The sequence below is a fragment of the Manis pentadactyla genome, chromosome 4 (assembly GCF_030020395.1).
Source record: "Manis pentadactyla isolate mManPen7 chromosome 4, mManPen7.hap1, whole genome shotgun sequence".
NCBI lineage: Eukaryota > Metazoa > Chordata > Mammalia > Pholidota > Manidae > Manis > Manis pentadactyla.
In genome coordinates this window covers 15,342,740-15,360,262 of record NC_080022.1, presented here as the reverse complement: position 1 = coordinate 15,360,262, position 17,523 = coordinate 15,342,740, and the positions used below count along the sequence as shown (strand labels likewise).

The 17,523-nt window shown below is 39.0% G+C and overlaps 1 protein-coding gene across 11 annotated transcripts in view; it reads left to right on the top strand.

The window, feature by feature from the left end:
• The first annotated feature begins 1,540 nt into the window (after window positions 1–1,540).
• The window catches only part of EIF4G3 (eukaryotic translation initiation factor 4 gamma 3), a 406,522-nt gene continuing 390,539 nt past the window's right edge, over window positions 1,541–17,523 (top strand). For 6 of the 11 annotated variants that reach the window (XM_057499810.1, XM_036914545.2, XM_036914543.2 and 3 more), the window contains exon 1: window positions 1,541–2,027. In XM_057499810.1, the coding sequence (XP_057355793.1) occupies window positions 1,828–2,027 (200 nt within the window). In that variant the 5' untranslated portion in view covers window positions 1,541–1,827. The remainder of the gene's footprint in view (window positions 2,028–17,523) is intronic. The other 5 variants (XM_036914550.2, XM_036914549.2, XM_036914548.2 and 2 more) reach the window with 2 other exon arrangements.

Here is a 17,523-nt window from a genome sequence, read left to right as displayed (position 1 = left end):
CCTGTCTTTAGTTCTGGAGATGGGGGATGAGGCTTCCTTTCCAAGGCTAGTGGAACCCTCACAAGAAAGGTGTCCTTGGGGGTAGTGGTATCACTCTCTCTTCCAGATGTTCTTTCTCCCTGAGGGAGCATTTGGGGATCCCAGGGACTGGGATCTGATTTCAGAGCCTGAATTAAACACCCTGCATGTACAGAGCTTTACGTGAATTATGAAATGTGAATTTAAAAAAAAAAGAAAAGGAAGGCAGGGTGAAGCAGTACAGCAGAAGTCAGAACTGAACTCTTAATTTTGACTTGGCCAAATTACCAACTACACTCTATATGTGACTTTGGGAAAGTATATTGTCTGTTTTGCACCTCAGACTCCTCTGTTGTGTAATGGTATTGGGCCTTCCTGAATCTCAGTTTCTTCATTTGTAAAATGGGTACTACCTGTTTCACAGGACTGTTTGAGCGGCTGGCTGGTAATGGTTATGACCAGGGCTTTTTGCCTCAGTGCGTTGGTGCCAAGTACAAGGACCCAGATGGGGGTGGGATGTGTGGGGAGGGGCTGGGGTGGTCTTGGTCTAGCTGGTGTGAAAAGGAGCTTATTGGCAAGTTCTCCCTGCGTAGGTCCCTGGGGAGCTGACCACTGGCCGCTGGTCAAAGGGCGCTCCAGTCTTGGGGCAGGCCTCATGACATAAGGCACGTTGGATCAGGTCCCGTGGTAACTTAGAAGGCAGAAACAGATGAAGGTGGACTTCAGATCTGCCCTTTCCTGGCTGGGTGACCTTGGACCAGTCACTTCTCTCCCAGCCTCAGTGTGCTCTGGAAATGGGGCTCTTCATTCCACGTAACCTCTCTGAGTGTAAGAGGGCGAAATGTCTACACAATGGACGTGAACCGCACCATTAAGCGCCGGCGAGCGCTATTTGTTACGCTAATAGGTGCACGCGGCTGGTTCCTATCCAGCGGTTTCGCTCTGGTTAAGTGGTTCGTTCCACTGTAACCGAGGTTTCTCGCCTCACCGCCTCCCGCCCCTGCGGGCAGGGCTCGGCGGAACGCAGGCTTCAGGGCCGTTGCCATTTTTCTTCGAGGCTGGGCGGCAGCGGAGGGCTCCCGCAGACCAAACCTCGCCTTCGGTCTCTTCCTCGCCCTGCACCCCCATTGCAGCGTGGCGGGGAAGCACCCCAGGAGTTCTTTCCCGAGGAAGCGAGGTAGCCCCAGAGCGCTCCCGAACGGCGGCCGAAGACGCCCCCGAGTTTTTCCGAAGAATCCCGACCGTTCGCAGTCTCCGGAAAGAGCCGAAGGGGCTTCCCACCGTCGGCCTCCCGAGGCACTCCGAAAGGGCCCGAAGTTTTCCGAGCGGCCGTCCTGCCGGACTGCTGGAGGCGGCCGCAGCGCCATGTTGGATGCTCTGCTCGTTGAGTGAAGAAAATCCGCCGGCATCGCCTGAGCCCCGCTATCGAGAAGGGCGCCGCTTCCCCCGGGGAGGGGGACAAAGATCCCCCGCCGCCGGCCCATGAGGATATTGCAGTGAAAGGTCCGGTCTCTCCGCCTCCTGCCCCTGCCGGGTCCGGCCCCCCCCCCCGGGGTCGCGTTGTCACGGAGACCGGCAGCCGGTGGTGCTGGCCCGCGGGGCGGCTGCTGCTGCCGGCGGCGGCGGCGGCGGCGGCGGGCGTGTGTGACCGGCCCCGGCCCCCTCCTCCTCCTCCTCCCAGCCTGCCCCCGGCCCCCCGCTCCCGCCGCCTCCCCGGGTCTGCCCCCATCCCGTCCCCACGCTGTCCCCGGCCCCTGCCCCCCGGCGCGCCCGGTCCCGCTCTGGGGGGGTTGGTGGCTTCGCTTTGCCATGAGTTTACCGCAGAAACCGGCTCTGAAATCAGGCTCAGCGGCTGCAGCAGGAACCGGACCCGGCACCGGAGCGGCGGCGGCGGCGGCGGCGGCGGCAGCGGTACCGCCTCCTCACTCGGCGGCAGCGGCGGCGGCGGTAGCGGCAGCGGCCCCTCCTCACCCGAACCTCAGGGCCCTCCAGACCCAGGCGCCCCAACAGTATCCTTTTCACCTTCCTGCCGCCCCTTCGGCTCCCGTCGCCGCAGAGCAGGGGGCCGTGGCCCCTCCGGGGACACTTCTGCCTATTGCCACAACCCAGCCGGGGAAGGCACCGGGCTTCGCCGGAGCTTTCGGGGTGCTCGGCAAGCAGCACTGCGGGGGACCCGGGACCCTCGGCAATACTGTGAATGGTGGCTCCACTCGGCCTTGCTCCTGCAGTCCTTCCCTTTTAGAGCTGGGGGACCCTTCCCCCTTCTCGCCTTTCCTGCATTAACCCCCTCCCCCCTGATTAGGCCGAATTTGCTGGTGCCTGGGACCAACCCTGCAGGGGAGGCTTTTCTCTGTTGTGAGGACTACACCCTCATCTCCCTTCAGCCCCCCCCGCAGCGGGGCACCGTGGGCTTCCCTAATTATTATTATTAATACGTAATAAACTTTATTGGTAAATGCCCTGTTTGAAACTAAACTGAGCTCGTTTCTGAGGTAAGTAGGATTTTAAGTCTACTGTGAACATTTACAGAAAGCACCCCTTCTGGTTAATGTTTTTTATCGATTGGGGGAGTTGTGATGTGGTTTGTGGTGGAACGCGATCTGAGGAGGAAATGTTACACCGGACGCTTCCCTGTCTTTGACCTTTTTATAGGAAGAGGAAGTTAACTGACATTACCCATCACCCCCAAAAGTCTCACTTCTTGGAAGGCTTGTGTAATGCTGAATAAGGGCTTTAAGTCACTCTTCATAGGCCTGCTGTCGATAGGGTACCAGGGCTCCTGGAGGAAAGTCTGGTATTGAATGTGTCTAATTCCATGTTATTTGCTCGATTGTAGAATTTTTGGACAGCTTTGACTGAAAAGACTTGGTGACGAGGTATTTTAGTCAAAAACTAGCCGGTGAAGGTAAAACGTTGAATTCATGAATTTCACGGAGATTTAGAAAGGTGTTATTACCAACCTGAGAACACCGTTTCATCATTGCACCCCTCCCCCCAATCCGTTGTATTTGTGTAAATCAATAAATGATCATTGGATGTTAGCTGTGTTGTGTTTTTGTATTGGTGTCATCGTGTGTTTGACTTCTAGAGAGAGTAGGGTGTTTGAGCAAATAAAAACTAACTGTTGTGAGGTCCACAGATTGATTTCACAGTCTGTAGTTTAATTCTTGTCTGTATCGAATACTTTGGGAAGGAAAAGGTTACCTCCCTTCTAGAGTCATTTCAGGTCATCGTTTTGGTTTCTGTCAAGTGTCATTTTCCCTTAAAATTTTTTTAGTCCACATCTTTTCAGTCCAGGCAGTGTGGTGCAGAGTAAAGTTAATTCCCATTCCAGTGTGATGTGTGTGCTGATTCCATAATGTTTTTATCTTGCGTGATTCTGTTCAATTAAGAATTGTTAGCGGTTGAAAATGCTTGGAGATACTTCAGTGTTGCTCACGGAAAACCGGGTTGATTTTGATCAATATCCCTAGTTCTACTGTGGGGAAGAGGTTGACTGATTTTCCTACTTAAAGGTGGAGTGCATTGCTTTATCTCTTAAACATATCTTCACTTAATGCTTTGTGAATATAAATTCCTAACTTTAGTCTTTTTTTTTGGTCTTGATTGCCCATACTTGGTTAGGGCCGAGAGTTCCTATACTTCCTATACCTAGAGGCATTGAGACTAGGGTACAAAGCTAGAGTTGCTTTTTCCATGGCTTCATGGAAAGTAAATTATTCATTACCTGCATATTGGAGCTGTTTTGGCAATTAAACAAATAAAAAGCCCGTAGTATGTGTTCTTGATGTACAAAGTAATAACTAAGGACCACAGTGCTGAATATGAAGGTGCTTGTGGAATTTGGTGGCATTATTTGGACACCAAGAGTTGTGACTTAAGTGTTTCAAGTGTGCTTTTTTTCAGTGCCTTTCACAAAGAAAGGACTTAGAAAAACTCTTTGAGTTGTTGCAACATAAAAGTAGCAATACTGCAACAGTTGTTAAAGGGCGTACATTTAAGATTAATTTCCAATGGAGACAATTTTTAAATCTATTTGTAGTATTTCAGGATACTTGGTTTTATGTGGCTTTAAGTATTCACTTTGCATTGTGCCATTGAAACTGACATTTTCTTCCTGATGTATTTCACAATTTGGCTATCTTCTCTTCCTAGATTACAATTGCTTAAAATCTAAAAGCTTATATAGTAAATGAAGTATAGGTTATAGATTTCATTACAACATACCAATGATGAAATGTTACGAATGATAATAGGGAATTGGTTAAAATGGATTGAAGTAGAGCAATTCTGCTTTTCCTCCTTGAGTAAGTGTGGGAATTTATATTTATTTGATGAAATTAGTTGTGTGAAAAGTTGATACACATTGAAGCATCGAGACGGGTGCAATGCAAAGCTAGAGTTGTTCTTTCCATGGCTTCATTAAATGTCCAGTTTCTCATTGTATGGGCGCTATTGTGTTTGAATTGGACTAATAAATTCAGATATTATTTTAAATTTGTAAAAATACTAAAAGGAAATTTGCGTGATAAGGTGTCCTTCTTTTGTACTTAGTGTTAAAGTGACAAATCAGAAATGAAGGGAAATACTGGTGATTATGAATTTGAATATAAACTGGAACCTACTTAAATAAACATAAGTATTGCATAGAAGGCTCTTCAGACTATTTCAGGTGGAGGCCTTTGACTGCAACAGAACAAGGAATGGGGCCTGCAAAGGATGGACACGGTGGAGGGTGGGTAGGGATGGTGAGGGTGATAGATGATAAACCCTGGTATGAAAAGTGCTAATGGCAAGAGAGAAATATGCTTAGAGTTTTCATAACATCCAGTGTGAATAGTTTATAAGCTTGGCACTTCAGAATACTCTTCTTGAGATAGGCTCACCCCATCTTCTCAGTATGAGATGGCAAGAGGCTCTGTTGAGCATTTTAGAAGTGATTCTTAACCTTTTCTGGGTAACAAACAGCTTTGACATTTTGATGAAAGCTTACAGGCTCTCTGCACAGAAGACTCTCCATGCACAGGAAATCTTGCATTTATTTTCATGGGGTTGTGGGGCCCCCATTTAAAGGCCTGGTACTTTAGATGGAAATTGCTCACCCTTTACATAATTAAAGAATTAATTTAAATTCAAGTGCCCATATAGTTCTGACTTAAACAGTTTTGCAGTCTGTTTATGAATACATGGTGTTCTATTTATATGGAAAGGCTTCAGGGTGTAATTTCTCTCAGGGTTGCTGACACTTCTGGGGATTCTAGTAACTGTTTTGGGGCAGTTTGGTTAAGAAAAATCAGTGCAGTGGGTTCTTTCAAGGAACTAAATTTGGTAAAGGTCTGTGGCGACCTGAAATGACCTGTGTCCTCTGCTCTTTCATCTTAGATAATGTGACATATATTAAAAACAAAGATTCCCTTTGTGGGTTGGTTTTTTTTTTTTTTTTTTTGATATTGTAATTTTCCTTTTTTTTTTCTCTGTTGATTTTCAGTTTCATCTTACATAAAGGCTGAAGCCAATAACATTTGGTTTCTTTTTTGCCTTTTTACCAAAGCTAAATCTGAATATTATTAATAATGATATCCATTTTTTGAGTGCTCACTGTTCTAGGAGCCATATGTGCCTGATTTTAATTCTCACAAGAATTCTAATGAAGTAGGTACTATGTTTTAAGGATGAGGAATCTGAAGTGCAGAGAAGTTAAGTACCATTCCCAAGGTTGTCTATCTCGTAAGTGATGGTCTGCAGTTCAGACTGGTGTGACTGGCTCCAAAGCCCATGAATATCCTTTCTACTATGTGCTTTCTATCATGCCACACTGCTGCACGTGGGAGTGGAAAGGAGGATACTCTCCTATATTTGATATCTATGGGAAGATCTATGTACAATAAAGGAGCTCTGTGGAGAAAGCTAGAATGCATTGATATTGTACCTTGTTTTAATTAGCTCCTAGCCACATACTGCTAGACAAGTGGGTAATCTTTACCTCCTATAGAAATAGGTCTGCCACGTTGGATTCAGTGCGTGTTTCTGTTTGTTCAGAAGTTAGCCAGGCCTCCAGCAAGTTACCATTATAACTAGCAACTAGAACTCTGTAGCTTTTGTAGTGGCCAGTGGTCTCTCTGCTCCTAAGCCCCACCACCAATAAAGATAGATCCATACTCCTAGAGAGCAGATCCTCTTCTAGGAAGGAGGGAAACTGATGCAAGATGGAGGTAAAGAGGAAAGAAAGTTACTCAGATGCCTGAGTCACATTGGCTCTTGCCTTTGTGACTGCTACTTGTTACAAGATTATGGGTCTTAAAGTGAGGTATTTTCTGTCACACACAGAATTTAACCACCTGAGGACTGATGTGTTGCTTTTCCATATTGGTGTTTCTGGTAATAATTTTCAAAAATGTCTACTGCTAAAAAAATGTTTGAAAATCATGTTTTAAATCATAATAGGACAGCCACATTTTAGATGATTATATTGGGGCTCCAGTGTAAGTGGTAGGTTTTAAAATTCATTGTACATTTAGTCAGCACCTACTGTGTGCTAGACTTAGTACTAGGTCTGGAGTTGAAAGGCTAAGATAAAATCTTTGCCCTCAAAGAACATAGTCCAGACAGGTAAGTGGACAGAATACCATGAAGCAAGTACAGTGAATACTCTGCTATAACAGCCTAGCCAGGGGATGAAAGAATTAGGTCTTCTTAGAAGACATCTGAGCTAAATCGGAAGGATAAGAATTACCTGAAGTTTACACAGCTTTCTCCTTCTGCCAGCTGACTTTTCCCAATTCCATTGCTGTTGATGCTGCATAGAACTCGAGTAGATGAATTTCAGTTATGTTTCAGGTTTTTAACAGGAGCAGGGAAGCCAGAGAAGGTACCGGAGAATGTATCAGTCAAAACACAATTGCTGTAACTCCAAGTACCTTCTGCATCATAACTTGAGGAATTAGGGTATGAGAAGATACATACCAGATCTGATCTCTGTGCTTGGTCCTTTGCTGGTCTCCTTCCCATTCATATTACAATACATCCCTGCCCTTCTGATAGATTTTGGCTTGAAAACAGTACCTGCTAACCTTATAAGTAGATTAATATTGGTCTGTTGAGAAGTTCTCCTAATTTGGAGTAAAAAATGTGGATTTGAGTTTGGCTCTTCCATTTTAATTGTTTAAATTAAATGTTATGAACTGGTCACATAACTGCTCTGGGTATTAGTTTCTAAAATGAAGGGATTAGACTAGTTAATTATTAAGTGACTCTCGAATTATAATGGTTTATGATTCTGAAGATTATGGTTTGAGGTTTGTTTTGTTTTTACAAGTAGATGAGAAGGATTTATAGAGACCTATTAATAGTTTCTTTGATGGTCAGTGACACATTTCTGTAGTGACTTAACTGATATTAGATGCATGCTTACATACATCACAGGAGAGGCAGCTTGCTCATATAGGAAGCCTCTAGTTCTTGGCTTATTAATGTTGGATTTAGCCAAGGAGACTGAAAATAATACCTCTATGACTTTAGTAACAGAGATTGTATAGTCTGTCATGGGATGGCTGGAGACCGTAAGACAAGGTTGCCATGGTCAGATGGCTTGCTGGCTTGCTCTGGGTGGTGATAACAGTTCATTTTGAGGTATGAATGAAAGTCAGTTCTGGAATAAATTCCTGTGATGAGACACAATATATTTTTACTTTAGTAATAATACTTTGAGTTAATAGGAAACTGTTTTCCTGATGATTTGCCAGGCATTTGACCTCAAGCTAAATGTAAACTGCAGCTGAGGTTTACATCAATGAAATATTGTAGGATCCCAAGCACTTCTGAATTATCAAACAACTACAAGTTCTTTGGCTTGCTGCCAAGCAGCAGTTTTTCACTCTTTGTAGCCTAAACTGAAATTGGAGGTAGTTAAAAATATTTTAAGTGCATTTGAAATATGTAAATTTTTATGACTTTTATTAACGAGTAGTTGTTTTGAACTTTTCCAAGCCCAATGTGTGTGTACACTGATGAGAGACATTAAATTTTATCAATAGAATGTATGCTCCATAAAGGCAGAGATTTTTGTCAGTTTTGTTCACTGTTGAATTGCCAGCACCTACAGCAGTGCTTGGAAGATAGTAAAAAGTCTGTAAATATTTGTTGAATGAAATGTTAGTTAACTTAGAGCCTGGAAATCAGTTTTAAGATAAGTTTTAGGGCTAATACAGAGGGCATCACAACACACTTTCAGCATTCAAGGCTTCCCTAAAATAGTTTTGTACTGATGTGTAATTGAATTGAAAATAGTTCCATAATTCCCTTTGAGGTGGAATAGCACTGACCCAGTTGACAAAGCTATCTAGAATGGCTATTTCATTTGAAGTATAGATTCTGAGGATTAGGCTTGGTATAGAGGCCAAAAAGGAAAAACATTTATAGTCAAATGTTAATATTAAATTAATTTTAGTATTGTAGGAGTAACACATAATCAAATCAGGAATCTTAGTATGTAAAGATAACCACCATTAACCTTTTGGTGTATTTCTTTTCTGTTCTTTTTTTCTATGTACTTAATTTTAATGGATTTGAACTCTGCCCTTTTCTGTAACACTACTTAAGGTCAAATTACATGTACAGTTTTGTGTCTTGCTTATTTTGTTACTTAACTATCTGCCAACAAAACTACTTTTTGAATAGTTTATTCTTCATCAATTTGAAATGAACTATTTTTGTTTTTTTGGAAGGGTTTTCTTGAGGTTACGATTTTGCCTTTGGCTTGTAGTTCAGAAGTTATGACTGCCCATTAGAAAGAGAAAACCTCAAGCCTTTATCAATAAGTCAGATGTTTTTGAGTTACCATGCCTACATGCTTTTCATTATTTACAACATTAAAATTTCCCGTAACTTGACAGGTTCCCCCCTGCAATTAGGTATTTAAAAAAAAATTATCATTTTGAATCCATCTTCATCTGTATTTTTAAGCATACTAAAAAAAAAAAGAGACTGGTGGCTGGGGTGGTATTTGTTCATTATGAATTGTGTACATGTGTTATATCTCCTTAATTCCTTTAATTTGTTTTCAGGAAATGTTGGTATTATATGGAGTGGTTGAAGGAAGGAGGAAAAGATCTTAAGGGATTCATGTGTGGTTAGGGAAACAGGATTGAAATATGGGAACAAACAGAATTTTGGAATGACAAAGAAGGGAAACCTAGGTGACAAAAGAAAGTAAGTCCAGCCAGTTTTGAGCCAGAGTACAGTATTTTTATACTGAGAATGGAAAGAACTGAACCTTGAAACTAGAATGGGAGAATGTAATAAAGAAAGGGTGAATGAGATGACTTTTGCTCTTTCCTGGCCCTAGAAAATAGCATATAATAGACAGAACTAAAAGGTAAGTTAAAAAGAATTGAAAGTTTAAGACTATAGTTAGGATTTGGATGGACAGAGGGGAGTGGATTGTACTGAGTGAGTGATTAGCATGACCAGAGATTGTGCTATGAAATAAGCATGGTGTATGCTGGGTTGTAAGGCTCCTGATCAGTGTGCTTGGAGCGGAGGATTCTTGTGGTAGAATGTGAGATAATGGATCCAGATTCTAGAGGGCTGTGAAAGTACATAGAAGAGGTTAGATTTCGCTTGTGTAAAACCATTATTTTAAAACATCTTTTAGAGATAATTTGCATACCATGCAAGCCACCCATTTAGAGTGTACAATTCAGTTTTAAGTATATTTACAGAATTGTACAGCCATCACCACAATCAATTTAGAACATTTTCATCCCCAAAGAAACCCATTAGACTCCCCATTTCCTCCCAATTCTCTCTATCATAGTCAAATACTAATCTACATTCTGTGTCTATAGATTAGCCTATTCTGGACATTTCATATAAAGGGACAAGCATAATATGTGGTCTTTTATGGCTGGTTTCTCTCACTTGACATATGTTTTCAAGGTTTATCTATGTTGTAGCATGTTTCAGTATTTCCTTGTAACTTAAAAAATGTGGTAGCTGAGTTGAAGTTTTAATTTTAGAAAGATTTTTTATTGCAATAAAGTTGATGAACAGTATTATGTTGGTTTGAGATGTACAACATAGTGACTCAATACTAGATGCTTGCCTCTATTCCTATGTCTAATTTTTTAATGTAATTGTTGAATAATATTCCAAGTTCACATTTTCTTTATCAGTTTATGGATATTTGGGTTGTTTCAGCCTTTTTACTGTTAAGAATAATTACTCTGTGAACATTTTTTGTGGATGTATTTTCATTTCTCTTGGGTATATGCCTAGGAGTTGGATTTTATGAGGTAACTCCATGTTTAACATTTAAAGGAAATACTATTTTTCAAAGTGCATCATTTTATATTCCTACCAGCAAAGTATGTGGGTTCTAATACTTGTCATTATCTTGATTATAGGTTGTCACAGTGGGATGAAGTAGTATCTCATTGTAGTTTTGCTTTGCTTTTCCTTGAGGGCTAATGTTGAGCATCTTTTTGTGTCCCTATTAGCCATTTGTTTTTGGAGAAATGTCTGTTCAGATCCTTTGCCCAGTTTTTAATTGGTTTGTCATTTTATTGTAGAGTTTGTAAGAATTCTTTATATATATATATATATATATATATATATATTGGATACAAGTCCCTTATCAGATGTAACATTTGCAAATATTTTTTCCTATTCAGTGGGTTGTCTTTGTATTGATAGTCCTTTGAAGCAGAAAAGTTTAATTTTGATGAAGTCAAATTTATTTTCTTTTGCCACTTGTGCTTCTGTGTTGTGTCTAAGAAGGCTGTGCCTAACCCAAGGCCACAAAGATTTGCTTTTTTTTTTCTTCTAAAAGTTTAAAAATTCTAGCTCTTAATATCTAGGTCTTTGATCCATTTTGAGTTAGTTTTTTTGTATGAAATGAAGTAGTTCACATTTATTCTTTTGCATGTGGATATCTACATGTTTTGTATCATTTGTTGAAGAGATAGTTCTTTCCTAATTGAATTGTCTTGGCACCTTGTCAAAAATCAGTTGCATTTCTTTTGTTTTTTTAATCTATTGAGAAGGTATGATAAAAACAGTACTTTTGAATATTTGTTTGTTTAATGTGCAAGTTGAAATAAGGAACAGGAAAAATTAGGAAAGTAAGAATTGCATCAGAGAACTACATGTAAGGTTTTATAAACCATTAAATGCTTGACATTTGGTGAGGTGTGCTGTTTATAAAATATGGCCTATTGAATAGATGATCTTTGACCATTTCCACCTTTAATGTAATGACTAGAAAACATGAGAACTATTCAAAAGAGATTTTGTCTGCTTCTGTTATTAAGGTAAATTCCTGTTAGGCAGTGATAGCTTTGTAAAAAATAAAGTATGTGCATTTGACTTTTGCTGCCCCATAAGGAGTTGAAATTCGTAAATTAAAAATTCTTGGGTTATTGTATTTCACATAGAATGTTAGTTCCGCCTAAAGCATTTATATAAATTTTCAAGTTAGGTTTGATTATTTATTAATTAGGTTATACCCTAAGACTTATTCTAATGTACATAACATGAAGGAACAAACTCATGAAATACTACTAACCTCTAACAGGATTCTTCTTGATATTTAGGAAAGGACTATATTATAAACTTTCTGTAACCTTTCAGGTCTAATAAAAACAGCAGAGGACAATGATTTTCCACACACAAAAGAAATCTCTCCAGTGACTTGAATGTTACTGTGTGGGAATGGAGTTGCTGGTTTTTTAAGATTATAACTACTTTCGTGCCTCAACAACTAAAAAGCAAATAATCCGATTAAAAAATGGGCAGAGGAGCTGAACAGACACTTGTCTAAAGAAGAAATTCAGAGATGGCCAACAGGCACATGAGAAGATGCTCCACCACGCTAATCATCAGAGAAATGCAAATTAAAACCACAATGAGATATCACCACACCAGTTAGGATGGCCAACATCCAAAAGACAAACAACAACAAATGCTGGCAAGGATGTGGAGAAAGGGGAACCCTCCTACACTGCTGGTGGGAGTGTAAATTAGTTCAATCATTGTGGAAGCAGTATGGCCCGTTCCTAAAAAACTAAAAATAGAAATACCATTTGACTCAGGAATTCCACTTCTAGTTTACCCTAAGAATACAGGAACCTAGTTTGTAAAAGACATGTGCACCCCTATGTTTATCACAGCACTATTTACAATAGCCAAGAAATGGAAGCAACCTAAGTGTCCATCAGTAGATGAATGGATAAAGAAGATGTGGTACATATACACAATGGAATATTATTCAGTCATAAGAAGAAAACAAATCCTACCATTTACAGCAACATGGATGGAGCTAGAGGGTATTATGCTCAGTGAAATAAGCCAGGCGGAGAAAGACAAGTACCAAATGATTTCCCTCCTTGTGGAGTATAACAATGAAGCAAAACTGAAGGAACAGACTCCAAGAAGGGATTAGTGGTTACCAAAGGGGAGGGAGAAGGGGATTGAGGGATATTATGATTGGTACACATGGTATAGAGGGGGTCATGGGAAAGACAGTGTAGCCCAGAGAAGACAAGTAGTGACTCTGTAGCATCTTACTATGCTGATGGACAGTGACTTCAATGGGGTATGGGGGGGACATGATAATATGGGTGAATGTAGTCACTACAATGTTTTTCATGTGAAATCTTCGTAAGAGTATATATCAATGATACCTTAATAAAAAAATGCAAAAAAGATTATAACTTTTTTAAGTTTTATAAGTTATTATATATACCTTTTGCTTAGCTCTTACCTAATATGCAAAATAAGTGGGTCTTAATTAACCTATGTAGAATTTTAATGGCATCAAGTACTTGATTAATATTGTTGAGTCTTTGAGGCTAATATATTCAGCTCATACTTTCAATATTACATTCTTGATCTTTTTCAGAAATATTAGAATTTGGAACCAGTCCAGCTTCCTGAGGTAACTGCTATTTCACAAGCAGACAGCAGAGTACTTGACCTTAGCTTAATACTTTTTATGTTGTGACTGGGTGAATGTACTTGAATGTGATACATTTTAAGCAAGCCAGTGAAAGCTGAATGCTTCTCTGGAAATCAGTAATTTCATTCTTGACCTTCATTGAAAAATCGTAATTAAAAGATTCAAGCATATAAATATGCATTAGCTTGTTTTCCCTTCACATAGTCTACTTTGGGGACATCCAGTATTAGTTGAACTATAGACCTTTTTAGAATTTTTATCAATTTTTTCATTGTCCTTTTTCTGTTAATAACTGCATTGCATTTGGTTATTATTTTCCCTTAGTTTCCTCTACTGTAATTGTTCCTCAGTCATTACCTTTCATAGCATTGATGCGTTTGAGAATTACTTATCAGTCATAGCATTGATGTGTTTGAGGATTACTTATCAGTTATTTTATAGAATTTCTGTCATTTGGGTTTATTTCATGTTTTCTCATGATCAGAGTGAGGTTATGAATTTTGGTAAGAATACCCAAATGCATTCCTTCTCAGAGCCTTGTATCAAGAAGTTCTTGATACGGTGATTACCCAGTTAACTTGGTTAAGTTGGACTGTAGGTCTTTCTACTGTAGAGTTACTGTCTTTCTCTTTGTAGTTGCTAAGTATCTTCTGAGAAACTTTGCAAATAATATTTCTCTTCAGACTTTGGCCCTTGATGTTCAGCAATGTGGATCTTACATGAAACATTAAGTTGAAACATGAAACATGTTAAGTCTAATTGGGACTTTTTGTTTCTCTCTTTCCTTCATTTTTAATTATTTGTAATTCTGTGAGGAACAGCTCTCTCTGTTTATTAATTCATTCTATTATTTATGTCATAGATTCATGGATATGTATTTTATTCTGTGATAAAATATAGTACTGTCATTATTTGTTTTGTTGGTCAAATTGTTCTAGCTTTGGCTATTAGAAGTTCCTTCAGATTTGCTCCTGTGTTCCTTCAAGAAGCCATAATCTTTTTTTTTTTTTTCATAAGTATTTCTTTATTTTCTTGCATCTCAAGATGTTCCAGGCTCATCTTGTATATTTCCTTGCCCCAGTCCTGGGATCAACTGTTTCTCCAAGAAATCCTGATTGTTTTTATTGGAAAATGGTGTTAATGACTAAGATCTGGCCTAGGTATGTTCATTGTTACTGGAATGTCACTGCTTTAGCCTTGATTTCAGCAGACAGAGCTAGGCAATACATGTATGCATAGTAATCCGCTTACATACATCTCTATTTCTGTGTTTATCTGTATATACATTAAAAACCATGAGTTTATACTGATAAGCTTCAGTTCCACCGTAATTCCACCCAGTTTGTTTTAACTTTCCCCTTTTCCTTATTTTACTTTCTCCAGCAGTGATAAACCTGGCTTTATTATCTACAATCTATTTACTTACTTAATGATAGAATACATATAAAATAGTCTGGTAATTGCTAACCTTATTCCTGTATTTTTTTGTTCTAATTATTTGTTTTATGGATATGTGCAACATTACTATGGTTCTAAGAGTCAGTTATATAAAAAAGGATATACTCAGAAAGAAGTGTTAATTCTTCCATCCCTGCTACCCAGAGCCTGTTTGTCCTTTCTTTCTCACCTACACCTGTAGGTCACCAATTTCGTTAATTTATGATTTATCCTTCCTGCATTTCCTTTCTACAGATGAGTAGATTCTTGTACCTTTTCTTATGTCCCCTTTCTTACATGAAGGTAGGTATGTGATCATGAACAAATCCTACGACCTCCTTGAGTTCCAGCCTTCTTATCTGTAAAATGGGGAAAACAGTACCTTCCCCTTTTTCAAAGGTTTTATGATAATGACTGAGATAATGAAAGAGAAAATGCTTTCTAAACTTTATGATGTAGTTTATAAGGCATGGCATTAGCAGGTTTTGTCTAGGGAAATACATTTGATTTATTTGACATTATAAACACAATGCAGCTATGTTATTATTTATCAGGACTCCTGGTGAAAGCAATTTGAGAATTAAAAAATAGATTGTTGCGATTTTTCATTTTCATTATTTCTACCCGTTTCCAATATGATTTCAGGTTATCACAATGTATCATGTGTAATTAATTTTTGTACTTTTGGGCTTGGCTAGCACCTGAGTTCCCCAAGAATCATGTCTTTAATTTATATTAATACTTGGCCAGATTTAAAAAGGATTCCTTTTTATGTTAGCAGAGTAGGTAAAAGATGGAAATGTGTAGAGGTTTAATGTTTGGATTTTTTTTTTTTTTTTTCCCTTCTTTGCTCCCAGAGACTTGAATTTGCAAGGCCTATGTTTAGTTTGTATGGGTACCTGCAGGTCCAGTGTCTTTACTTCATACCTAATAATTTGGTTTAGTCAGAAGATGCAGGTATTTCACATTCTTTGAGTTTGTCTGAGTACATTCCTTTGATGACATTAAGGCTCAAAGATATACTCTGGTTAATTCTTGTGGAATTCATGGATGAACTGTATTGTTTTTTTGTTGGTGTTAAATCTTGAATAGCATGTCTGGTGAATTGTTTTACTTGAAGTAGCTAAATTGAAATACAAATTTGTTTATCCTAAGTTACAGTTCATATGCACTTTCAAAATAATCCAGTTTCTTCAATTAATCATATATTTATCTAACACAGAGTCTAGGTACAGAAAGTAAGTCTACCCATGCTTTTAGTGAAATTGAAGACTTTGGTCTGTTCACAACAATACCACGTGTGAAAATTAGTGTCACTGATAAGAGCAATTGTGAGAATTCTCAAACTGGGAAAATAACCTTCAGAAACATACCACTGGTCATTCTTTCCAATTTTTCTCAGAATATATGGGGAGAAAAGTCCTTTTTCTTTTGTGTTCCAGAATCATATTTATGAAATTAGCTTAGTTGCTATTCAGCTGAAGGCTCAAATGAATGGAAAAGAACAACTGGTAATGGTAAGGTTAGGATGCTCAACGGAGAAGGAAAGAACTAATGTAATCTTTTTTTTTTGCAGCTCAGAGAGGCTCATTTTAGTTTTACATTAGAGATAATTAGTACAGAAATATTGTACAGCAGTTGTAAAACCTTCAACAAAAGTCCAGCTTAGCAAAGCTCCTGAGGGTTTTCTTCTCTGGGCTCTTGGGATGTGAAGTCTCTAGTGTTTGTCCTTCTTAATAAGTAAAAAATTTGGCCGCAAAAGCAAGTATGCTAGTTCTCTGCAATTTAGCCTTACCTAATATGCTTTTGTTCTTTATTTTAGGTCATGTCTTTTGAAGTCCATAATCTCATAGTTCCAGCTATTAGATGGCTTGGTCTCTTCCCTTCTTATCTTAAAAGGTTAGACAGTTAGAACTAATGGAATCTTGAGAGAAGAGTAAAAGAATTAGAAAAGGGAACAGAAATACTGGTCATTGTTTTGATTCCACAGATTAAGCTAACAGTGCCTGATGCTTAGCAGACACACAATAATTATTAAGTGACCAGAGGAATAAGTTTTTATTAACTAACAGTAAGTGCTAGCTGTTAAAGGAGATAAAAAAGGAACCTGAAATGTTGTCTCTGCCTCTTAGGTACTCCAGTTAAACAATTAAAGAATTTAAGGTCTTTACCTGACCTCTGAATAGGAGTTAAGAGATCAGAGGCCTGAAAGATCAGTGAGGACTGAAAGAATAGGAAGTAGGATCTGAGTAAATATAAGGGGAAAGACACATTTGAGGGAAAATAATTTACAGTAGTTAGGAAATGGTATATGCTGTGTTTGGGTAGTCAGAAGACCTGCTTGGCTGAAATGGAAAACTGAATGTGCAGTACATGTGACAGTTATAGAAACTTTTGGATATCTAGATAAAGAATCTGTGCTTCTATGTTGTATCAAGTGGAACTTTTTGAATATCTAAGACTTGTTAACATGTTTGATCATAAGAGGAAAGTGAAAATTGTGCTGGATGGATTGAGATAAGACAGGAAGCATGGAGACTATACGCTAGGTCCATTGAAGGTCTTCCAAGGTTTTGTTGATGCACATCTAGTCTACAGGGAAATGAAAAGGAAAGGATGATCATACCATGAATATTATCAAAGGGAAGAAAGGGACTTGAATATTCATGGTGAAAGAAAGAAAAGAGCTAAAACTGACTCTCAGGCTTTGAGACTAGGCAATGATACTGTCATTGATGGAGTAAGAAAGATGTAGGATTTAATTATATGTCATTGTGAGATAGTGAGGCAGATAATTCAGTTTAGGACATGTTGGGTTTGAAATGACTGGAATGTCTTACTCATTTAACAAATGGGGGTAACTGGACGTGTTTGGAAGTAGGAGGTGGAAGTCAGATGAGCAGGTGAAAGGGCTGGAAAAAACATCTGAAAATATAAGCATAATGGAATGAGTGAAAAGCAAGCAAATGTTATTGGTAGTCCATGCAATGTCTGATGATTTGATGATGAAACTATAGAAAAGGGGAAGGAGCTGCTGAGGAAAGAGCCAAGAGAGCAAAATCTTCTAAAACTTTCCCACTGAGCTTTATGTAGTTGTGAAAGTGACATTTAAT